This window comes from Herpailurus yagouaroundi, unplaced genomic scaffold (assembly GCF_014898765.1).
Source record: "Herpailurus yagouaroundi ecotype Mexico unplaced genomic scaffold, PumYag 198, whole genome shotgun sequence".
Classification (NCBI taxonomy): Eukaryota; Metazoa; Chordata; class Mammalia; order Carnivora; family Felidae; genus Herpailurus; species Herpailurus yagouaroundi.
In genome coordinates this window covers 20,029,139-20,054,924 of record NW_024412429.1, presented here as the reverse complement: position 1 = coordinate 20,054,924, position 25,786 = coordinate 20,029,139, and the positions used below count along the sequence as shown (strand labels likewise).

General features: G+C 39.6%; 1 protein-coding gene and 1 pseudogene across 4 annotated transcripts in view; both read left to right on the top strand.

Annotated features, from left to right (window-relative positions):
* The window catches only part of ADGB (androglobin), a 163,847-nt gene extending 139,458 nt beyond the window's left edge, over positions 1-24,389 (top strand). For 3 of the 4 annotated variants that reach the window (XM_040448929.1, XM_040448926.1, XM_040448930.1), the window contains 7 exons: positions 6,287-6,463; positions 7,200-7,302; positions 7,759-7,818; positions 10,324-10,533; positions 16,766-16,856; positions 17,587-17,773; positions 23,770-24,389. In XM_040448929.1, coding sequence (XP_040304863.1) covers positions 6,287-6,463; positions 7,200-7,302; positions 7,759-7,818; positions 10,324-10,533; positions 16,766-16,856; positions 17,587-17,773; positions 23,770-23,955 — 1,014 coding nt within the window. In that variant the 3' untranslated portion in view covers positions 23,956-24,389. The remainder of the gene's footprint in view (positions 1-6,286; positions 6,464-7,199; positions 7,303-7,758; positions 7,819-10,323; positions 10,534-16,765; positions 16,857-17,586; positions 17,774-23,769) is intronic. The other variant, XM_040448927.1, reaches the window with a different exon arrangement.
* Positions 1,332-3,322, top strand: LOC121013155 (calcium-independent phospholipase A2-gamma-like; annotated as a pseudogene).
* Positions 24,390-25,786: the final 1,397 nt, after the last annotated feature.

Genomic DNA, 25,786 nt, shown 5'->3' with positions numbered 1-25,786 from the left:
TTTTTTTTTTTTTTTTTTTTTTTTTTTTTTATTGGAGTCACTTAATAAATGTAGATTCATTGGGTCCCTACTTGACTATCTCTCCTGAGGTCAAAACTGAAAAATTCCATCTCCTTGATTCTAGCAACTGACTAGATAAATTAAGGAAATTCCTTGGACACCTTCTGCAAGCTGCTTGCCCTAGTTTAGTATCAAAAATCATTAATCAAACTTTTAAGACATGTGTGTCTGTAAGACACTGCTTTGGGGCATTGGGCTTCTAATATTAATATTACACAGTCCCTACCTTCAAAGAACTTACAGTCTAATGGAGGAGACCGAAGGTAAACAGAGGTTTTAATGGTAGATATTGTACCTATTCTGGCCTCCTTCTCCAAGAGCAGCGAAATCCTGACCTGAGTCAATGAGCAGACTTCTAAGGTGAAATCTAACACAATCTGCCTTTTTTTCTTTAGCATTAAAGTTTGAGAGATGGGGCTAGAGGGGTAAGTAAGGGTCAGAAGGGGGAGGGCCTTTAATTTTGATTAGGAGGCTGGGACTCTGTCTACAGCCCAGAGGTCATGATTCCAAATTCCTTCAGGGCCAGTTCAGTAATTACAATGATTAGGGGTAAGGAAAAGGATGTGGGGCAAAGTTGAGAAATACAAGCACAGGCCTAAATATACTCAAATTCAGGTTATTTAAAAGCACTGAACTCGAAATACCTATGAGGACAAAATCTTCCCGACATTGGTGATCACTGCGTAAGTTAAGCCAGGGCAGATGTAGGACGGGGGAAGGGTGGGGGGTAAAAAAAATGTATTGACATGATCAGATTTACATTTCAGATACCCTGGTGGCTTTTAAAGGTATACTTTTAAAGGGGGAAAGACTAGAGATGGAGAAAATCATTCAACAAAGTACTGCAGTAGTCTAGGCAAGAGAGGGCAAGGTATAGCAGGTACAGGTAAGAAAGAAGCAGAGGACCAAAAAGAACTATCAAGGAAACAGTGTATGTAGTTCTTAATCCCAAAATGGGGGTCAGGAACAAGAAGGAACAAAGGTTATCTCTCAAGTTTGCAAATGAGTCAACTGAAGAGGAAGGATGTTGAGACCACCAGTAAAGGACAATAAAGGAAAATTAACAAACTAGAAGACATAACGGTCAGCTGTCCTACACTCCAGTAGTGGAAAATCCTGTCCACTTGCATTGCCAAGATTTAATTTCTTAATTGAAGTCTACTCTTGGAAACACTGTGAAGTAAAGAAGCTTAACCTGACCTCTGCGGGGGTTGGAATGGAAATGACCACGTGGCCCCAGGGCTGGTGCATGGGGACTCAGCTACCACACAATGGCCCCTGTCAATGCCAGTGCTGGAAACAGGCAAGCCACCACTGCTGCTGGAGAGGTTGCAACCTACAAACCACGAGGCAAGAAGTTCCCTGCGAAGCCGAGAAGCAAGCAGCTGCATTTCTTGTACGCGCAGGACAAGTCACATCGGTCTACAAAGAGGGTTTTCATACAAGCAAAATAAGATGTAAACGGGCCCAAAGTGAAGCAGATTGTTGTGGTAAGCCCTGTGACTCTTTAAGCACCCCCAATCTACATATTGGAATTTGGAAACTTAGCACTTCTTCTCCCAAGGGACTTACAGAAGGGAGCATCTGTATGTCCTATTTTTAAAAGTACTTTGAAGTTTGTTTCAGAAGCTGTTTTGGGCAATCAGAATGAAATGATTTCACATTTAGCTCAAGGTAAGCTGAGCTCTAGGATATTTTAAAAAGTATCAGTTGGCGGCTGGTTAAAAATCTCTGAGAAGATACAGTGCTCAATCGGCAGAAAATAGTTTTCCAGAAAAGAAGAGTCATGATGAGTAAAGCCTTTTATTACACAAATAGTATAACCACAAAATTTGAAGTCATTCCAATTTTTGTCAAATCATGTTAATTCATACTTCACATGCTGAGGGGAAAATGCCTCAAAAAAACGAACATAAACATGTCTAGGATGAATCAGAAATTGAAGACAAAACATTGGAGAAGAAAAATCTGGTTTTCTCCAGGTCCTGACATCCTGACTGACAAGAAACTGTGCTCAGAATCTTCTTTATACTCCATGGACAAGTCTTCAAGCCCCACTGGGACAGCTGACATTCGTCCAGTTTCTACTAAACAAAGTACTGCTAACTTGCTTTCTTATCCCACTGAAGGCATAGAAGCTTGACAGCTGGTTATATGGAGGGCTTACCCCCAAATCAAAGTATCATTCAGTCAGAACTGAAACAAAGAACAAAAACAGGTGATTAAAGCTGAGTGGGCTATGGCAAAGGCAAAAAAGCAGAAGAGAAGAAGAATTCATCTACTCAGCAAGAGAAGATTGCAAGGGTGAGTGTTAATGACAGAACCCCGGGTTTAGTTCAAACATTAAGAACAACTGACCCACAACTCTGCATTAAGAGAGTTGAAGAACGGACTTTTCATCTACTAGAATTTCCCGAGGGAGGACAAATGGCTTCCATGGAAAGAATTAGTCCATATTTATTACAATGGGGACAAGAATGGTGCCCTTCAGGCCTTAATTGGCTACCTGAATGCAGTGAAAGGAAGAGGTGTCCAAATTCTCACCACTGATGGTAGAGGGGCACTTTTAGATACTTCAAAAACTAGTCGAACTTACTCAGAAGCTCTATGACTGCATTTGGGGTGTAAACACTGGTGCACATCATGATGTGAAGTTCCTCACATTCATCAAAAATTCGTATCACTTATGCTTTCACAGAATGTCACAGTTAAAGCAGTCAAAATGAGTCGGAGCCATGCATTTTATGAGTCAGCTGTGGGGAAATACGTTGAAGATTTAGAACGGAAAATGCACTAGCGATTGGAAGAGGCAGAAATCCTGCGCGTCCTGAGGTGGCTGCAGTTAAGGGCCGAGATAAACAGGGGATCGTGCCAAAGGCTTTTGTGTGCAGAAACGACGCTCATTTTCCTGGAGTCAGCTCTCACGATTTGGGCAGCTGTCGTTATAAAGTGTGGCAGGCCATTTCAGCCACATCTGCTGCTCCAGGCCACTTTGCCGAGTGTGCATTTGGGAAACGATCTTCTTCAAGGTGGCTTGTTTCTGAGTAACTCATAGGTATGAGCACTGCCCGAGCATAAACGTCGCCTAAACGTCTTTGGCCAGATGTTCCCTTAGCACGCATAGTAGTGTCCCTAGGCATTGGAAATTATAAGACAAATGTGAGAAACACCACAACATACACAAGCTAGAAAACCAAACTGTTTAATATCATAAACGGTGCTACAGATACAGAAGTCCATATAGTACTTGATGATTTATTACTTCCTGCAACCTATTTTATTTTTTTGAAAGAGAGAGAGAGAGAGTCAGAGGGAGAGAGAATTTTTTTTTTTTTAAGGTTAATTATTTTGAGAGAGTGAGGAACGGAAGGGGCAGAAAGGGAAAGGGAGAATCCCAAGCAGATTCCGCACTGCCAGTGCAGAAACCAACACGGGAGTCGATCTCACAACCATGAGACCATCACCTGAGCCGAAATCAAGACTCAGTCACTCAGCCAACTGAGCCACCCAGGTGCCCTGGGACACTTACTTTAGATTTAGCCCTATATTGTGTGAAAAGATACCTCTAGATGAAAGTTAAAATGAAAAGCTGAATCAGTGCAGTTGAAAGGGTTCAGGTACATAACAAGAATTGAAGAAGGAATTAAAGAGTTTGCAAAAATATGAAGTCAAGAAAAAGCAATTCTGCAGAAAATTGATGATTGTATAAAACTAAAAACTGACATGGATGGTGGCCTCCATTCTGTTTGAAATTGTAATGAATATATGCATATATTCTGGAAACTGAAAAGCTTCTTCAGAAGATCTACCATTTAAGAAGGAATTGTGGGATCTGGTCTGAGTTAACTTTGAGATACTCATGAATTCTGGGGAATCCTGGGAAAGAAAGATGGTGCTTGGCTTAGCCTGCACAGCAAAAAGTGCATGCTTGGTTACAGAATTCACGTGGGAATTAAGTTTTAAGATATTAATAACTAAGCTTTAGAAATCTTAATATTGTGCTAGTCGGTTTTAGTAGACACTGCAGTTATAATGTTTCCTGTTTGAAAATGTATTAGTATATGTGCCAAACCAGAAACTGGAAACTTTTATATTATACTTGGTGTTTTCACCTTAGTCATCATGATCGTGTCGAATTTATTTGATCATTGATTTTATTTCATGTGGAAAAGCTAATTTCTTAAATTTACCTTACTTACTTTTTCACTAGCTACATTTTCCAATCCAAATGTGCCTTTATTGCAATATCTAAATGGATAGGGAAAAGGGGAAGTTTCTCCATAAAGGGATTATTGTATTTGAAATATAAGAGGACCAGGTACAGTTTTCTATTTAAGATTAGCTTATTTTGGGAGCACCTGGGTGGCTCAGTGGGTTGAGTGTCTGACTGGCTCAGGTCATGATCTCACCGTTCCTGAGTTCAAGCCCCACATTAGCTGGCTGCTGTCAGCCTATCAGCCAATCAGCACAGAGCTCGCTTCAGATCCTTTGTCCCCATCTCTGTGCCCCTCTGCTCCTTGCACTCTCCCAAAAATAAATAAATATTTTTAAAAATTTAATGAAATTAGCTTATTTTAACGTTGTTTGTTTAAAAAACAGAGGTGAAGTGGTTTTAGTTCACCACTTTTTTCCCTTGAAGCTTCAAGACAATGCTGTGTGTTAACTTTTCTAAACGTGGCTTCAATTTATAATTCGGTGTTTCAATTATTTGAACTCACTGAGAAAATATTCGTATCATCAACAAAATAAGCTATTGAAGTTTTAAACAAATGAGCTTAACTCAATCCATAAACTTATTTATAAGACATGTCTTATAATACTCCCTTTCCTGTTCCTAGAGAAGTTTCTGATAAACTCATTTATCAAGTAATATAAAAGACGGTAAAATCCTTTGTACTGTGGTGTAAACGAAAGAAATAAAAGAATTTCCAATTGTGAGATTTAGGTTCTCATCCAAATATTAGGGGAATGTTGTAGAAAGCAAGATCTTTTTGGTAAGATTGAAAGCAAACTGCCCACAAAAACTTTATTCAGCGACCCTACTGATCCCTGTTTCCCCCATGTATCATTTAACCTGGGTAACTGACATTGTCTCAGTCATATGTAAAGTGTTAGTAACCATGTTACATTCAAGCCTCTCACCCTACCAGACCCTCACCAATGAGGCTCACTTGTCTAGACATTTCAAGCCCTATGTCGATCTGCTCTCAGCCTATGGTTCATGAAAATGATCCTATGAAATATCAAAATGTTAACTTTCATAATGATTTCATAAATATCAAAAAGTTAACTTTCCGTATATCCACACCTGGAAATGATCTATCATCCCTGCCCTCATGTTTTGGAAAGAGATACTAGGTAACCCTCAATGTAATTTAGATTTTTTTTTTTTTTTTTTTTTTTTGGTTTACAGCTTTTATGTAAACTTTGCATGCAGTGAAATGCAATCATTTTAAATGTACAATTCAATGAATTTTGACAAGTGTATTCACCCTGTAATCCACATCCGCATCTCTATCAAGGAATAAAGTACAGGCCATTTCCATAATTTGGAAATCCCTCAAACCTCTTTGTAATGGATTCTGTCATCTTCATACCTTACCCCAGGGAGCAGTTTTGACTGTTCCATTATTTTCATACACATGAATCACGCAAAATGTATTCTCTTTTGCCCAGCTCCTTTATCTCAGTATGATGTCTATTGTGAGATTCCTCTACATTGTGGTATACTTCTGTAGTTTATTACTTCTTTTAAAAAAATGTAATGTTTATTTATTTTTGAGAGAGAGAGAGAGAGACAGAGTGAAAGTGGGGGAGGGGCAGAGAGAAGGAGACACAGAATGGGAAGGAGGCTCCAGGCTCTGGCTGGAGCACAGAGCCCGATGCGGGACTCAAACTCACAAACCATGAGATCATGACTGGAGCCAAAGTCGGATGCTTAGCCAACTGAGCCATCCAGACACCCCAATTACTTTTCAATATTAAATAGTATTCAATCATATGGATAGATGATCATTTATTCACCAATTGGTAGACATTTATATTGTTTCCTTTTTTGGCTCTTAAGAGTAAGGTGTAATGAATGTTCTCCAAGTATTTTTGTGAACATGTGTTTTCATTTCTCTTGGTAAATACTTAGTAGTGAAATTATGGATCATAAGGTAAAATTCAAACCCTTTGAATGGAGCAAAACACCTGACCCAAAGGTTTGTATGTTATTTATCAGATGTCCACTTTTCACCCTCAACAAGAAGACCCAAATAAACCCTACTGGATTTTGAGGCTGGTCACCGAGCACAACGAAGCAGACAGTTTCGAACTGAAAAAAGATACCGAACGAGCAGATGAAATCCGAGCCATGAAGCAAGCCTGGGAGATGACTGAGCCTGGAAGGGCTGTCAAGGTCACTTGAGTTTGAAAAGCTGTTCTTTACCTTTTCACTCCCAGGCATTGGTCTGAAGGGAGAGCCATGATGGTGAAACCACACAGTCTTTCCTTTAGGAGTGATATCTGGGATTTTGTTAGACACTGACTAACTAAATGTTAAGACCACACCTGAACAAATCGTGAAATGTTGCGCAGATGACCGGTACCAGATGAGGTGCAAAAGCAAAGCGCATAATGGTGCCACTTATTGGCCCAAACCGGGGGCTCCCTCATCCTTCCACACAGTGTGGGCCGTATCCATGTCTGTCCTTCACACTCCAAGTAAGAAAGCATAAAAATGTTTAATATGTCCTTTCGTGTACTTTGAACATCCTTGACTAGATAAACAGCATCGCTTCCCCTTGTGGAATATACATACTTCATGGTTTCCCCTCACTGTATTTTATGTAAGAACCATTGCTATAGTGAGCCATTATTACTTGTATGTGTTTCATGTCCCAACTCAGGGTTACTAAGCCAGATAATAAAAAAAGGTTCAGGAACAGCTAGATCTAAGACTGCATGACTAGTGTATTTGCTTTAGGACTGCTGCTTCCCTAGTTCGCAAAAATAACCGTCAAAATTATGGATGGCTTAGAATTGGAGTGTGTTTGATAATAATGCACTAGTTCAAACTGCTGAAGTGGTACATGTTTCATGTACTGTTAAGGTGTTGTTGCCTGTACTGTTTGTTGATAGTGTTTGTTCTTTAGGCTTCCCAGGCTCGCCTGCATTACCTCAGCCGGTTCATTAGGAAAATTCCGGATGCTGAGAGTGTGCCTATGTCTGAAAGCCAAACTAAAGCACCAGAGGACGGTCAGTGAACTCTGCCCCCCCGCGACCTCAGAGCACAAGACTGCTCCTTGCACCTCTTAAAAGATAGTCAGGGCATCATGCTGGGTAAAAAGAAAGCATTGGAGAAGCTGTTTGCCTACAGGACTGTGAAAAGTTACGTACAATCCTGTAGGAAAACAGGTCCTGGAACATTTTCTCTTTGCCTAGCAGATGTTTACTTTTCCCCCCAAGTAGGTATGGTTTTCTCCATTTCAGAATAGATGAAACCAGGGGCATCTGGGTGGCTCATTGGTCAAGCGTCCCATTCTTGATTTCCACTTGGGCCATGATGCCAGGGTAGTGGGACAGAGCCCTGCGTCAGGCTTTGTGCTGAGCGTGGAGCCTTCTTGGGATTCTCTCTCTTCCTCTCCCTCTGCCCCTCCCCAGCTCACACACACTCCCTCCCTCCTCTCTCTCTCTCTCAAACAAACAAACAAGAGATGAAACCGGAAATAAGAATGCAACATAGGTCAAAGGTAGCAGTGTGTAAACTTGAAGGTAGGCCTGCTGCTGTTCCTCTGGCTCCTTTCTAGTAATAATAACTATAAATAATAGCAATAACATAAAACAGACTGCCTTTAGTGAGCGATTGCCATGGGCCTGAAACTGAAAGTATTAATTATTCCAGTTAAGACATCAATCCACTGATCTGTAATGTTATTTTCAACCTACCAATAAGAACACAGGCCCAGAGTAATTTGCTCTGTAGTTTGTTAAATTCATAAGACACCCAGAGACACAGCCAGCTTGCAAACAGCTCCCCATGACCCCGAGTGCCTTCTCACAAAAACCTGGCTGGCCCATTACAACCTCACTGGGACACCCAGGGAGGCTGACCGCATTCACATCCCAAATCATGCTTTTCCATGGTCACATCTACAGGAGTATAATTCAATAATTGTTATAAAGATAATAACGCCTCTTAACTTTTCATATAAGGAGTATGAATAACAAATATCGTCCTGATTTTGTTTTCTTGGGATGCGCATTCCTCACATCACCTTTTGTTTATCTCATTTTAACCTACAGCAACCATGAAATAGACCCTGCTATTCCCATTTTATAGACAAAGAGACCAATGCTCAGAGTCCCCGAACTGCTCCTAAGTCCCACATCTAAAACGTAACGGAATTGGGATTTGAAATATTTCTAACTGCTAAAGTACTCCCTTTCCTAAGGGTTAAAGTCTCATGTCCTATTAACAACACAAAGGCGGATAGGTTTTATTATGATTTTATTATTTTAAATTGTATTGTTTAATTAGATTTTATTATTTTTTAAATGTTGTATTAAATTATATGTAAAAGAAAAAATGTTGCACTGGATGCTTGTTAAAAATGGCAAGGGAGGGGCGCCTGGGTGGAGCAGTCGGTTAAGCGTCCGACTTCAGCCAGGTCACGATCTCGCGGTCCAGGAGTTCGAGCCCCGCGTCACGCTCTGGGCTGATGGCTCAGAGCCTGGAGCCTGTTTCCGATTCTGTGTCTCCCTCTCTCTCTGCCCCTCCCCCGTTCATGCTCTGTCTCTCTCTGTGCCAAAAATAAATAAACGTTGAAAAAAAAAAAGTAAACTCTTTAAAAATGGCAAGGGAGATCATTCAAGACTTGTAATAGGAGTCAAGACTGTTGTAGTAGGAGAGAGAGGTTGAATCCAACTTTGAATACAACAGGGACAAAGGGGGTTCATAGCAAATAGGCAGGGAGTGGGTGGGAAGTTACTCAGAAAAACTTGGTTAGGTATGGTTAGGAGGGTGGAAAAAGAGAGGAACTGGATTGGATATCAAAGCAGGGGTGGGGTGGGGGGGGATGCGATTCTTGATAAATTAGTCTAACAGGATTCTTTGCTAAAACTAGGATTCGAGCCAAGGACAAGGCCTGGTAGAGAACAAGGTTCCGAGGAGCCTGAACTTGTCCTACAACATACCTGCAGTTAAGGCATAAATATTTATTGTATAGCTTGATGCATTTTTACATGCAGATACACTAAGGAACGACCATTCAGATCAAGATCTAAAACACATAAATACATCCCCAGAGTCTTTCTCCTTCCCTTCCCTCAGCCATTTCCTCCCTCGAGGTAACTCCTTGTCTGACCTCTGTTACCATGTATTGCTTTTGTCTGTTCGTGAACTTCTTCTATTTGGACTCAGACAGTATACACTTTGAACTCCTCGCTGTTAAGCTGTTCCACTGCTCCTTGTGTCAGGCTTAGTAAGTTGTGTTTTATAAGAGATTTGTCTACTTCGTCTAAGTTAAACTTCCTGGAATAAATTTTATTTTAATCTCTTTTTACTTGATCAGTTTTGCTCTAGGGGTGTACCAATTTTATTATTTTTAAATGTACTTATTTCAACATTTCTCCCAGGTTTTGCACATTAACCTATCATCACCTTTTATTCAAAGTGGAATATAATGTCAGTTAAATTATCTGCAATTCATAAATAGGAGGGAAATATCTGTATGCTGTGGAATTGGGGTAGGTTTTACATGGTTTTTCCTAGGCATAAAGATCTAGAAAGGTGAGAGTAGAATTATGGCATGAAGGAAAAACTTTCCTACTTCACAAGCAATAGCTGATCTCTGCTCTATTTTAAGATAACTTTAGACAAGTACCTATACACAGGGCTCCCCTCTCCAGAGATGAGAATCCTGTTCACATACATTTCTCACACAGTGCAGGTTGTATTTCCTCCAGGGCCCAGCGTAGCAGTGGCCCCAGTGGTTCAGAGATCCCATTTCCATTTGTAATGTCTCACCTCCAAAAAGCCTCTATTCTTATGTAATCTTTTCATATCCTGAGGCAGCTTCCGGACACACGGGTTGCCTGGGCCGTCCACAATGTTTTCCGAGGGACCAATGATTGCTGTTTGCTAGTACTCCTTAGAGATGACAAATATTTCAAGTCTGCTCCAAATCTGTGCTCCCACTAGCCCGGTTACTTTTTGGATATGATTTCATAGAATGCAAGCTTTTTTTTTTTTTCAGTAATGCACATGTCATGTTGTAGTTGAAACATCTTCAAGTGCCATAAAAGAGCCAGACGCAAAGGGTTCCTTGAGTTCAGAGAGCAAAGATATCCCGCCGTTGGGGAGTATGCTGTGGAAGAAGTGGCAGATGACCAGGGGCTTGAAGGACTGGTCAAAACTGGTGAGCAGCGAAATTGGAGGAACGTCTCCAGCAGGGAAGGAGGAACAGACTGTGCGGAAGGAAAATATCAGTAAGCATTATTCTCATTTGTGAGACAAAGACATACTTGGAAATAAAAATTCTGGAAGAGGCACAAACACATGTGATGTCTAGGGTGATAAATGGAAAAATATGTATTTTGGGTTTATAGGTCTTCATTTTGCTTCTCAGAGCTGATAATCTGCTCAAGGACCTCATTACTAACCAGTTATCTTAGGGATAGAAGTGGGCCAACAAAAGGAGCAGGTGTATTTTTGTATATTTTTCTGTGTCTACAAATACTAAAAATAAAATTGCAGTGACCACATATGCCATTGTCACTGAACACAGACGCTTTTTGCTAATCTGTGATATGCTACATGGTAGATTTTCTTTTTACCTTTTATAACAAGTGTTATTTATTTATTTATTTATTTATTTATTTTTTTCAACGTTTATTTATTTTTGGGACAGAGAGAGACAGAGCATGAACGGGGGAGGGGCAGAGAGAGAGGGAGACACAGAATCGGAAACAGGCTCCAGGCTCTGAGCCGTCAGCCCAGAGCCTGACACGGGGCTCGCACTCACGGACCGCGAGATCGTGACCTGGCTGAAGTCGGACGCTTAACCGACTGCGCCACCCAGGCGCCCCTATAACAAGTTTTAAATATGTGGATTCTAAGATTCTGGAGGGGAGGAAGTTTCAGTGGTGTACGAGCCACACTAATTTGGTTAATTTCTGTACAATGGAGACTCGTCTTTATTCACTAAAATGAGTGCAAATCCAGGGCACCTGGGTGCCTCAGCCATTCAAACGTCTGACTCTTGATTTCGGTTAGGTCATGATCTCAGTTTTCCTGAGTTCCAGCCCTGCATTGGGCTCTGTGCTGACAGTGAGGAGCCTGCTTAGGATTCTCTCTCCCACTCTCTCTGCCCCTTTCTTGTTGGCGTGCTTGCTCTCTCGAAATAAATAAATAAACTTTAAAGAAAATAAAAAATAAAATGAATGTAAATCCTCGATTGAAGGTTTTAAGGAGAAAGGTCTTTCCATGCTGGCCTCCATGAGGAAGGATTTCCCCTAAGCAACTCCTGGACTTTCTGTTGGTAAAGGACTTAGTGTCCCATATGGTTGAAACAATGAATCGGGCTGCTCATAGGGGGTCCTGAATCCCCTGCTAGTCCCTGAGTTGGAAGCACTACCTATGACTGAGGGGGCTGCAAGGGTCAGCTGGCTCTAAAGTTCTGTGACCCTGGATGGTTGGCCTTTCACATCAAGCTACATCCTCCAACCATACCTGTGTCAGGAGTACAATCTTACTCTTTATGTCCCTACTTATTCAGAACCCAGGCAGGAGAGAAAGATATTTTGGAAGGATGCATCCTCAGAAACACCAAAAATGGTTTTCTCCAAATGGCTAAACCACTCTGAGAAGCTTAAAATTAAAAACTGTTTAAGGTTAAAACACGTCCTTGAAGGATTTCCACAGGAAAGAAGAAAATTCCAAAGTTCAAAGGGTGTTTTACTATAGTTACAAAAGATTTGATTTTTGAGCCAATGTTTTGAAAGCAAGCACTCATTTAATAAATAATAACATACATGACATAACACTAAAGCTTATTAGAATAATACTTCTCATTCTATATGAACATTTAATTTGTAGAGTAGTTTTGCATATATTATCTCACTAGAGCCTCCCGGAGCTAAACAAACCCTATATTGGTATCTCTGTCTCAAAATTGATGTGATTGATGAATGCCTCACCCTAGGGCAGGAAGCCAAAACAGTTTGTAGTGAATCAAACCCTAGTTCTTGGAATTCCGCACGTTGTGATCTCTAACAGAAGGCAAATTTTTCCCCACACTCGATTAGAAACCTGTGGAATGAAAATACAATTAAATTCTGAGGTCAACTGTTTATTTATGTGCTAATAAGGTAACTTTTTAAGTTGCAAAAATTGAATGTAATCATGATTCTTCACACCAGCCTCGGGTACGGTGTCCCACAGGCATGGTGGAGATTTCATTTATTTTTTAAAGTTGATTTATTTTGAGAGAGAGAGAGAGAGAGAGAGAGAGAGAGAGTGCATGCACAAGGAAGAGCAGGGAAGAGGCAGAGAGAGAATTCCAGGCAGGCTCTGCACTGCTGACACAGAGCCCGATGCACGGCAGGAACCCACTAACTGTAAGATCATGACCTGAGCTGAAATCAAGAGTCAGAGGCTGAACCAACCGAGCCACCCAGGCGCCCTGCTCTCACTTTCACTCTGAGTCCCAGACCAGTGCTGTGAGGGGCTGCGTCAGTGTCGGCTCTCCTGCTTCTCAGGTCTTCATACTTTGGGCCGGCAGAGTTTCATACCTTTGTACTAAAGTTCACATCCCCATGAAAGAGTGTACTTTGGGGCAGAAAGGAAGGGGCAGGAAACATGGAGGAAAAGTAAACGTGAGCAGGAGTGGACGACTGAGGGCAAAGCAGCCTGTCCTCAAGCAAAATTCCCCCCAAACGTTCTTAAATGTGTTTTATTATAATTCTTATTGAATATAAATAATATAACATCTGTATAATATAATAATATGAAAATATATTATATATAAAATAAAATATAAATTTAATCACACTACCAAGTAAACTTGAGCCCCTCTTCCTCTGAGAAGAGGGGTGCTTTTGTGTTTCCCGCACATCTTATAGCACCGAAACACTACCATGTACTCCAGGTACTGGGGTAGTAGAAGGAATCCTGTTTGAGAGCCATGGGTCTGGCTGTCCAGCTGTTCTCTGGAACTCTGCATGTTGTTGCCACCTCTGCTGTTGGTGCCTCCGTCATATTGGCCCTCACTCCTGGGGAAGCATCACCCATAAGAGATTACAGATCCTATGAGAGCTTTGGGTGATCTGGCCTCTACACACCTGGAGATACTTGTGATTCCCAGAAAACGACTTTATTCTTGCCACTTTATATTTTCATACAATAGGTAACTTAGATGATTTCTTTCATAGTACCAGAGGACATGGAAATGATGTCATTATGGATTTTACCCCTACGCATTCTTCCTCAATACCAAAGCCATCATCAAGGTCAAGAGTATACACATTGCTTTCAAATTCCCTTTGATCTCCGGGAGCCTCTAGAAAATTCCTCTTCCAGAGGTTGCAGGTGATCTCTGTCTTTATTCCCACATCTTTTGCCAGGCCATCACAATCACTAGGTCTTAAGCAGAGATTCTCAGACTACCTATGATGAAGTCAGTCTTCTCCCCTAGTCTGCTGGAAGCTGAAACTTTTGAAAAATGTAATAAAATGACCCAGTGATGACCAATTACTATAAAGATATTTCTAAATACATATTCTCACTTTCAGAACTTATCCCATAGAGACTCAGTTTGCAAAGGATGGTACCTACACACACACACACACACACACACACACACACACACCTTGGGCTGTACTATTCTAGAGGTACAAGACTGTCATAGTACTCTTACACGCTTTTCTGACACAACAGAGCTTTGTAGAAGAACATGAAAGTTAATCCTTTTTGTCCCTTTCCCACACCCTCTTCTGCTTAAATGTATGTTACTTGGCAGGATGTAAGAAAACACAAACATCTAATCAGAAAGTATTTTCTTTCCAAAGTCAGCAGAGTTGGTGTCTTATAGAAATCACTCATGTTTGAACTGCCAAAAATATACCCAGCATAAGTAGGTATGTTCATAAGAAAAGCAAATGAACTTTAGATACCATAGCAATCACAATGAAAAAAGAAAAAACTATTGGCCACTGATTTCTTTTCTTTTTTTTAAATGTTTATTCATTCTTTGAGAGAGAGGCAGAGACAGAGAGACAGAGCATGAGCAGGGAAGGGGCAGAGAGACAGGGACACAGAATCGAAAGCAGGCTCCAGGCTCTGAGCTGTTAGCAGAGAGACCAATCCAGGACTTGAACTCAGGAACCACAAGCTCATGATCTAAGCTGAAGTCAGACACTAAACTGACTGAGCCACCCAGGCACCCCGGCTACTGGTTTCTAAGAAACAAATGGTAAAATGTTAATTCCTCAGGATTGTTTTATTTAATGTTATAAAATAAAAAACTTGATTGAATTTAAGTTTTAATAATGGAGTAGAGTTGAAATATTCTGTTTTCTCACATGGACCATATCTTTATGTTTTTGAAAAAATGAAAAATTAATTTGGATATTATTTTAAAAATGTTTTTAAAGGTTTACATTAGATTACATTTCTGAATGAGTGATAATTTTTAACAAGTTGTTATACATTAAGCACTTTAACAATATTTCTGAAGGCTATTGCAACCACATGTAAAAAGCAGGATTAGTGAGCATGAGACCTCTTGCATGGATTTGACATATCCTCTCCCAAAAAGCAATAATAAACTGAAAACAATTAATTAAAATACATTTTAGGGGCACCTGGGTGGCTCAGTCCGTTAAGCATCTGACTTCAGCCTAGGTCATGATCTCACTGGTCCCAAGTTTGAGCCCCGTGTTGGACTCTCTGCTGACAGCTCAGAGCCTGGAGCCTGCTTCAGATTCTGTGTCTCCTTCTCCCTCTCTGCTCCTCCCCCACTCACACTCTGTCTCTCTCTCTCTCTCTCAAAAATAAATAAACCTTAAAAAAATTAAAAAAAAATTAAACTCTGAAAGCATACAACTAAATAAAAAAATACAAGATACAAGGTTAATATATAAAAACTATTTTTATGTCTATATATTATCAATATATATTATCAATCTAAATTAAGACAATTTCATTCACAGTAATGTCAGTAACAAACGTATGGAAATAAATTTAACAAAAGTGCAAGACTTGTCTACTGAAAACTACAAAACATCACTAATGGAAATTTTTAAAAATCTAAAGAGGGAGGCTGTCCATGCTTTGGACTAGAAGACTCACTATAGTAAGTTAGCAATTCTCCCCAAATTGATCTATAAATCCAGTATAATCTCTATCAAAATTCTAGTAGACATTTTATAGAATTTAACATCCTGATCTCAAAACTTATTTGGAAATGCAAAAGACCCAGAATGATCAAAATAACTTTGATAAAGAACCAAGGAGGAGGATTTTTACTTCATGATTTCAGAATTTCTTTGAAGCTAACAATAATCAAAACACTACAATTCGACAGTTTCTTTAAGAAGTTAGATGTCATTTTACCATTCCTAGTTACATTGAATATCCAGGAAAGGCAGATGTGTAGACACAGAGTCCGTGGATGTCTGCCCAAGGCTTGAGGTGAGAATGGAGAAGGGATGTAAAAAGCCCAGGAGATCTGCGTGGAGAGCGGAAATGTTTTGAGACTGGGTTTTGGTGCTGGTTGCGCAACTCCATAAACTTACTAAAACGTATTGAATTACACTTTTAAAATGGGGGAATTTGATGGCATGTAAATTATACTCCAGAAATTTTTAAACAGGAGATTAAATGTCCTGGGAAGGCTGAATGGTTACTATTTTAGACTCTAAAGTCTCTAAGTACGTTCTAGTGGGTACCTATGGGTCTCTGGGGTAGAGATCTCCTGCTAACTTGATTTGCATTCGGTGTATGTTACCCACTCCGCTGGATCTACAAGTTTCTTGAATTAGAGTACTATGTCTTAAGTATTTTTACATTCCACCCCCATAATGCTTATGAGACCTTTCACGCCTAGACTAAGCGTTTTCAATATTGGGTCACTTAATTTGTTTATAATGAAGTACAGTAGGACTTTTCCTTTTTGTCTCTACCTTCACTTAACTACAGTCATGATAACGTTCTGTTACTCTGCTTATAGAGTATATGCACTTTGCTCCTTCATTTTGCTGTAAGTACAGTAACACCAGCTAGAGGACAAATACGAAATATCATTAAATTTTAATAAAATCATATTGAGTCACATTAAAATAAAGTCACATTAAAATAATATTAAATTAGGTAAGTCCAATCAGTGTTTTTTTTTTTTAATGTTTATATATTTTTGAGAGAGAGAGAAAGAGAGAGAGAGAGTGCAAGTGGCCGAGGGGCAGAGAGAGAGGGAGATACAGAATCTGAAGCAGGCTCCAGTCTCTGAGCTGTCAGCACAGAGCCTGACCTGGGGCTTGAACTCCTGAACCGTGAGATCCTGACCTGAGCCTAAGTTGGATGCTTACCTGACTAAGCCACCCAGGTGCCCAAAATGGTGGTTGTTTTTCTTAAACAGAAGATATTATTTTTAACTAAAATGAGATGTAACTGTCTGTTAGTGTCTATTCTTTTTTGAAAATCTAGGACTTATTTTTTCAACAGTGCCTCGTTCGCGATCCCCAACAATTTTGGAAATGTCTCCACAACTTATTCGAAAAGCACTAGGATGTGTAGACATAACACAATATGTACGGTAAGTTTTAATAGACACGATTAATGCAAACATCTCTGTTCACAGAATTTTTGATACAGGGATAACCAGTTACTAAACTAGAGAAAATTTGAAATTAAATGCTTAATATATTTTCAGTATATTCAAATTTCTAGATGTACGTGGTTTTACATCTTCCATTTAGCAAATCTTTTATTAAGTCAATCATAAAAGCATTTAAGTATTTTCTTTAACATTTAATTTGCAAGCTGATTAAGGGGAGTTGAGCTACAAAAAATTCCCACTAGGTCTGCTGGCATTATTTAAGTAGGTTTAATTTAATTTAATTTAATTTAATTTAATTTAATTTTTAGTAGGTTCAATTTTATTAAGAAGAAGACAATAGGATTAATAGAGAGATAGTTACTCAAGCATACTTATAAGTTTGAAAATATTTCAACATTATTTAGCTGCATAAATTAAAAAGAAAACCTCCAAAATAATCTCATAGTTTCCAACACCAATCCCACGAACACCTTATCAGATGGAGCATCGAATTTTACTGGTATTTCTCTAGAATTGTTTCCTAAAATATTAGTGAACCAGTAAATGGAGCATAGCCAATCAAAAAATAACAGTGTATTCTTTCTATTGCTAATATTCTATTGGATTCAGTCTACCACACTGTCAAGACGAATTTAAATTATTTGAATTCTAAAGTTCATCGCAGTGTTTCCAAATGATTTATGCATCTCCTGTGATGTCTTTGTAGAAAAACAAGAGACGCTGATCCTGTGCTACAAACAGAGGATCTGAACCAGCAGCAGGCAATGGAAAAGGCAGAAGAGGTTCACCAGTTCCGACAGCATAGGACCAGAGTACTCAGCATTCGAGACATTGAGCAAGAGGAACAGCTTAAAATAAAGGATAAAATCCTGGAGATGTATGGGGAAATGCGGGTGAGTCTCAACATACACCCATGGGTCAGAGTTGATACATTCTCTTATAATGTTGAAAAGATACCATAAAATCATGTAGGACTGGGTAGAAAGACATTTTGAAAGTATTTAGTTGTCAGCTCCTCAGAAAAGGTGGAGAATTGGTGAAACACATTTAATTTCACTTCCTTAAACCCCTCCAAAATGCAGTATTGGGAATCTATCCACAAAATAAGAAGGAGAAAGAAGGCAATGACCAAATACTTGTGAAGTTGACAGAGAGCTGGATGAAGAACGTATTAATAGACTTGAGGCACCCAAATTGTAAGGTGGCAGTAGAAAAGCTCTTAAACAATCAATCCAATTCGCTCCATAGAATCCCTAAAAGGCTCAGCAATTGGTGGCATCAGCCACATGAAGAAATGGAGGTGAGGTGGGAGGAAGACAAGACTTTTGGTTTTACTTGGCTTGAAGCTATTTAAGAAGTAGTTCGTTTTCAGATCACCAACTCAATGTTTTGTAGCCAGGTGACTGTCCCTCCACCCTAGCAGAAGACTAAAGTTGCTTTATTTAGACAAGGTCCAAAATGAAAAAAGGGTGGGGGTGGATTAGCATAGTGAAGAAGACCAAGTTTAATTAAAAATGGAAGTATCATACAAGTAATGGGAAAATTCGATAAATATATATCGCTGACTTCCACTATAGTGGATAAAGACTTTTTTTTCCTCCCTCTTTCCTACAACACACACACACACACACACTCCCAAAGATACTGATGGCTACAAGACTTTCTAAATGTTTCAGCCACAGTGACATTAGGTTCTCTATGTTGTTTCCAGCACTAGCTGATCTGAGGAATATGCTTCTTTGACACCTTCTCTTGTTTGTCCAATAGGCATCTTAAACCAAACCTCTCCAAATCCATTATTCTATCATTCTTGTCATTTTTGCCCTCTCTTTCATGTCAGCCCAAACATTTCCTCCATCAATATTCCCCACCCAGGAAGGGCAATTGTAGTCTTTCCATTGCTCAGAGTACAGACTTTGGAGACATCCTTGACTTCTCTTACCTCCCTCATCTAACCCGTAATCAACATTTGCCAACATTATCTTGAAAACATATCTCTAATTCAATCACCTTTCATTCTCTCTACCCCTACCACCATAGTCCAAATGGTCTGTGTTTTCTATTCAGAGTGTCCTATTCAGTGTTTTCTATTCTATTGCCATAGCCTCCTGACTGATCTCACTGCTTCCATCATGTCCTTCTACAATGGAATCTCTGTTAGAAACCAAAATGACTCTAACCACGAGGATAAACTATTTTATCCTGTGGTAACAGACAGCCACAGTGTCTCAGTGGTTTAAGACAGGGGTTGGCAAACTTTGTTTTCTATAAAGGGCCAGATAGTAAATATTTTTGCCTTTGCAGACCATATGTTGTATCTACTTAACTCTGCCGTTGTTACCACAAATTCAGTCAAAGATAACGCCTACGTGTGTTTCAATAAATTCTATTTGGAAAACTAGGCAATGAGCCAGATTTTTCCATAGGCCTTTGTTGAGCAACCGCTGGATGAAAACAGTAAAAGAGTATTTCTCCTTGTAGCTACAGGTCCAGTGAAGTTGAGCAGAGGGTCCTTCTCACAGTTACATTTCATTGTCACATTGCATTGGCCAAAGCTAGTCACATGGTCACATACAACTTCAGTGAAAGAATTAATCTTGCTGACACCGTGATTTCAAATTTCTAGCATCAGTAACCCTGAGACATTAAATTACTGTTCCTTAAGCCACCCAGTCTGTGGCACTTTGTTACGAAAGCCCTAGCATGCTAATACACAGTGCAGTGCTACCCTAGGCCTGGAGAACAACTGCAAACAACTGCGCTGGTGCGGATCATAGTACATCTTTAAAATGGAGAGTGGGACTATCTCACTCCGGTAGTGGCTTCATTTTCCACTAAGAAATAAAGGCTTAACTATGGTGTCTAGAGCTCTCTATAATCTAGTGTCCACTTTCCCCTCTGATCTTTTTCTCTCTGATTCTATATGCTTTCCTTCTTTTGTTTTTCTTCCAAACTGACCTCACCTTTCCACTAATAGCCAGACATGTTCCCACCTCTGAGCCTTTGGCTTGCTCCCACCTCTTCCTGGAATATTCTTCCCCTAGACAGCCAAATGGTTTACAGCCTCACTTCCTGCGATCTTTCATCTATTGCCATTTTATTAGAGAGATCTTCTCTAAGCTATTATTTTTCAATTAGCACCCTTCAAGATTTGTATACCTGTATCTGGCCTTATTATTTTCTTTACAGGATTTACCATGGTTTAGCATGGGAAGGTATGTATTTGATACATGTTATTTATAAATATTAGAAGTATTTCTTTATCATATATAAATATATAATATTCGTATATAACATATATACGTATATAACATGCACACATTTTAAATATATCTTGTGTAGAATATAGATCATATGTGAACAGGGACTTTGTTTGATTCACTGTTGTATACCCCAAACCTGGAAGAGGTGTCTATTTCACAGAAATTTGTTTCAAAAATGAATCAGTGAATCCATAAATGGATGTTAAAATTATGTAAATTCAGCTCATATCGTATAGAAAATAGTTTAAATTAAAATATTATAAGACAAAAGGGAAATTCATTATTGCCAATCAGCTAGTTTCTTTCTGTATTTAAAAGACAAGAAAATGCAGTAGATGGGAAGGCCGTAAGGGAAGACGTATCAACTGGGATGGTTTTTAATTCAGATCTCATTCTTTAAGTGTGAGGTACAAAAATCCTAGTTTTGATTGAAGCTATCTTCATAGAAACATCATCAGCACGACATTTCTCATCAGATGGGAGAAAAGCATGCCTATCCTCAAGAGGTTACGGATATATTAAACTTACTTTACACTAAACCCTTTAGATGATTTTTTCTCTCTTCTTAATATGGCCCCACTATCATCTCATGCAGTAGGTTTAGTAAAGCCGATTTTATTGTGGTAGATACAGTGCTTTGCTTCCACCCAAAGCGCGGAGAAGAGCCTGGTCCTGGCATTTAGCTCTTCTGCAGTCTCCACTCAACTTCTGCAAGTTGCAAAAGCAGGCAAAATTTCTTGAAGAATTCAGCAATGAAGGCAAAACAGTCACTCTAGAAGATTCTCTTCTGGTTAGCATCAGTTCGTTCATCCTTCTGTTTTTAATTATATCATTCTTGAAACAGGAAACCGTCAACAGGTTGAACCATAATTGTACCCATACTATCAGAAACACAAGTGAAATGAGAAAGCCAAAGCCTCTTCATAAACCTACATTGGCCCTTAGTTATCACTGCTTTATTTGTGAACATTTTCAGGGAAGCCGTTTCTAAAATGTTGCCATTAAGTTGGTCATTAATAGGTCATTAACTCAGTTCTTGACTACAGCTTTGAAAATTACCCTTTTTTTGGCGGGGGTGGGGGGGGTGGGGAGGGCCTGGGTGGCTCAGTCAGTTAAGCGTCCAACTTCGGCTCAGGTCAGGATCGCACCGTTTCAGAGTTCGAGCCCCATCTCGGGCTCTGTGCTGACAGCTCAGAGCCTAGAGGCTGCTTCAGATTTGTGCCTCCCTCCCTCTCTCTCTCTCTGCCCCTCCCCTACTTGCACTCTATCTCTCTCTCCTAAAAATAAACATAAAAAAATTTTTTTAAAAAAGAAAATTACCCTTTTTTTTTTTTTAAAATATAAACTATATTTAAGGACAGTTAAACTATAGAGAAACTATCCTTACCCGTTTATTATTTTCTGATAGTTCCCATTTCCACAATTTATTCATTCAAGAAATATTTCTGGGCATTTTTGTATCAGGGACTGTCCTAAGCATGAACAAAAAAGATAAACCCTGGCCATTGTGGAGCTCATGTACCAGTGGAGCAAAAGACGCTAAAATACAAACACAATATACAAATACAAGGTATGGTATGATAGAAAGGGAAAGTGTTGAAAAAAAAGAAAAGTGGAACACTTCGAGAACACAGTGATTCAGAAGAGATACTGGCTGGAGTAAAGGCCCCGGGGGAGTGAACACTTGGTCTTGGTGCGTTAGAGGCAGGACAGCAAGAAGGTCTGTGCCCCTGGAGCAGAATGAGCCAGGGGTAGATGAGTGGGAGGGGAGGTCAGAGAGGAACTGGGGGGAAGTGGACAGACAAGGGAATCACATAGGGCTTGCAAAAGACTGTAAGGACATTAGCATTTATTCAGAGGGATGTATGGAACCACGACAGGGTTCTAAAGAGCAGAGGGGTAACATGATCTGACTTCCATTTTATTTTTAATTTTTTAATGTTTATTTATTTTTGAGAGAGAGACAAAGACAGGGACATGTGCGTTCATGCACACGCACGTGAGTGGGGGAGGGGCAGAGAGAGAGGGAGACACAGAACTTGAAATAGGTTCTGTCAGCACAAACCCCGGCCCGAGGCTCGAACTGACGAACCGTGAGATGATGACCTGAGCCGCAGGTGGACACTTAAACAACTGAGCCACCCAGGCGCCCCTGGACTTCTGTTTTAAAAGGAGTACTCTGAATATTGTGTGGAAAACAAGTAAGTATGGAATGGGGCACATGTAACAGCAGATAAATCTGTGAGGAGGTGGATGCATTGGACACATAACAGTGGTTCACACCAAGTTGCAGAGTGGAGGTAGTGAAAAGCAATTGAATATTGTATATATTTTGAAAGTTGACTCAGGATTTTCTGATGGATTCTTGGTATATTGTAAGAGAAAGTGAAGAGTCAGGAAATACTCTGAGGTTTTCACTTAAACAACTGATAGGGTTGAGAGGCCATCGAATCTGATGGTTTGAGAGGAAAGAAAGATTTCAGTTTGGGACATTTTTTGATATATGTATTGGACCAAAAAAAAAAAAAAAGCATTCTTGGGGCATCTGGGTGGCTCGGTTGGTTAAGCGTCTGACTCTCGGTTTCGACTCAGGTCATTATCTCATGATTCATGAGTTCAAGCATCACATTGAGCTCCATGTTGACAGTGCAGGGCCTGCTTGGGATTCTCTATCTCCCTCTCTCTCTGCCCCTCTCCTGCTCATGTTCTCTCTCAAAATAAATAAACTTAAAAAAAAAAAAAAACAGAATTCTTAGATATCTATTACAGTCACATGGAGATGTTGAATAGAAATTACATATATAGTTCTGGAATTTGGAAGAGAGGTTTGGGCTGGAGATTAAAAAAATTGGGGGACCCATCAGTAGAGAAATGAATTTAAAGCAATGGGGCTACCTAAAATCAGCAAGGAAAGAGGCCTAAGATCTAAGATGTGGCCATCCCCTCATTTAGAGATGAAGGAATAAAAAGAGAGAGAGAGAGAGAGAGAGAGAGAGATGAAGGGGAAAAGGAGAAATCAGCAAAGGCAACTGATACAGAGCACCTAGTGAAGTAGAAGAAACTTCAGTGGGATGTATTGTCCAGAAAACCAAGTGAATCAATTGATCCCGGTGGTGAGAGTAGAGGGGAGTAAGAATGGGACCCAGATGTGATTTCAGATTCAGTTTGGTGTCCTTGAATGAAAGCCAAACTGACAATAACAAAGGTAACCAGTGAACTAGGTGATATTATTTGAAAGTTCTTCAAATATAGCTCAGACACATTTCATTGGGGCTAGAACAATGTGGGAAACTAGTAACTTAGCACAATTCCTGTGAGGGACACAATGAGCTGCATGTTTTATAGATTATATTTGAATGCATACCTATCTCTTCACCTTTCTCTCTTTTTTTCTCCTGCTGATGCTTTTATTCCCCGTTCTGTTAAAATCTCTTGTACCCCTTTGTTGCCTTCTCGTGTTTCATGTATTGATAGACATTTGAGACCATAACCTAATTTTCATCTGGCCTCAGTAATTTGCCACGTGAATCTATGGGCATAAGGGAGGGATAAAGGGATTGCTTTCAAAAAATTTTTTCTCTCTTTATCAGTAAACCTTAATTGCTTGAGGTTTTGTTTTGGAATAGGACTCCTTAGATGAAGCCCGGCAGAAGATCTTCAGTGTCCGGGAAGAGTATAGAAAGAAGTTGCTGGAAGCTGAGCGCCTAAGATTGGAAGCTCTGGCTGCGGACGAAGCAGCAAGTCGGGCGGAGACGGAAAAGAAGACGCCGGTTCCTGACACACGGGAAAAGAAGAAAGGAAAGAAGAAGTAACCAGAAGGAGCCCAAAACTCACCTTCTTCTGAAGAGGAAAATCCCTTTGTTTATTTTATTTTTAGTGATCTATAACCTTTCCTGTTGATAAGGTATTAGGCCAATAGAAAATAGAAGTTTTCCTTCTCAGAACTAGTTTCTGCATTTTATGGTTCATTTGTTGTTGTTGTTGTTTTCCCAGAAACCTATTGTTTGACTAATCATTAGAGTTTAGGTTTCTCTAATTTCAATAAAAATTGCCTCAACATATTTAGCATGCAATAAAATGTACGCGTCTCCCTCTGAATTGCTGCATTTTCAGCAAGTAGTAAAACAAGATCAGAAATGGGCTAACAGGATTGCATTTGAAAAAATTCAACGATGAGGACAATAGCCACGGTTCTTACAGGAAATTTTGTTTCTAACTTGAAAGACTTGAAAATATTTTTAAAATATGCTTCAGTCTTGTGCTTTTTTTTTTTTTTTTTTTTTTTTTTTTAAACTGAACTTCCAAAAACGTCCTTCATTGGGCAAAATCTGCTGTGGGTTAAGCTCACAGCAGTTAAGCGCGAACTCTGAATCCTCACAGGCCAGGTCACCCAGACTTAGGGAGTGTGACCGCAGACACATCCCTTGTCATGTGTCCCAGCCTCGTGTTTTTTGTAAGACCCAGAACATGTTCTTGTACACCAGTTATAGAAAACTGCAGTGAGTGCATTCACCGAGGCACGTGATAGGAAATGAACTGCTCCCAAAAGCACACTTTGAATTCATGACTTTCTCAGATGAAAACTCCCAACAGTATTTTTTAATCAGTCATAGCTTTTCCACTTTGATAGGTGTTCTTCCTTTTTTCATTTATTTAAATCTTTAGTATTAAAATGTTCAGCTCTCTCTCTATACATACATATGCAGTTTTACTTAAATGTGCAAGCACATGCATTTTCTCTCTATTATTCTTTGCCTAAACTCTCCTTCATGACCCTATGTTTTGCCAGCCCCACGAAATAATACATGATAACAACCTGGTATAAATGTTTCCATGTTTGTCATTCATCTCATATAATCACACATCAATATTTTATATTATATCATGGCCTATTTTTACAAAATGGCATTTTATTTTACATGCTTCACCATACCTTGATTTTTCTCCCCAAGCAATACAAAACCTCTTTGAGACAAAAGTAATTCATTCTGTTTTAAAACCTTTTTTTAACATTTGTTTGCTTATTTTTGAGAGAGAGCATGAGCGAGGGAGGGACAGAGAGTGGGAGACAGAGGATCCACAGTGGGCCCTGCGCTGACATCAGTGAACCCAATGCAGGGCTCAAACCCACGAACCGTGAGATCATGACCTGAGCCAAAGTTGGACACTCAACTGACTGAGCGACCCAGGTGCCCCAGTAATTCATTCTTTTTGATTGTTGTGAAATAGTCCCTGGCACAAATATATCATAATCGACTCAGCTAATTCTTCTTTGAAGGATATTTACTTTGTTTCCAGATCTTTTCCATACAAGAAAAAGTGGTAAAAACAGAAACGAGGTAGCATGATGGTAGATTTAACAAATTATTTCCTAATAAATAGAAAAGAAATATAACGCCTGTCCTTTAAAAGGAAGGAAAAACAAAGGAAATTATTTTGTAATAAGACATTATACATATTACTGTATACAAGTTCGGAGTGACTACACTGGAAGCACATGGGACACAGGACACGAGGTGCAATGTTCATTCCTATGCTTGGAATCACTGACAACGCAGTAGATACAAATGCACGCAGACTGACTTACAGGTGGTTTGTAATTGTCACTCAAATTTTTGGAATGGGGTTGCCATTGGTGATACA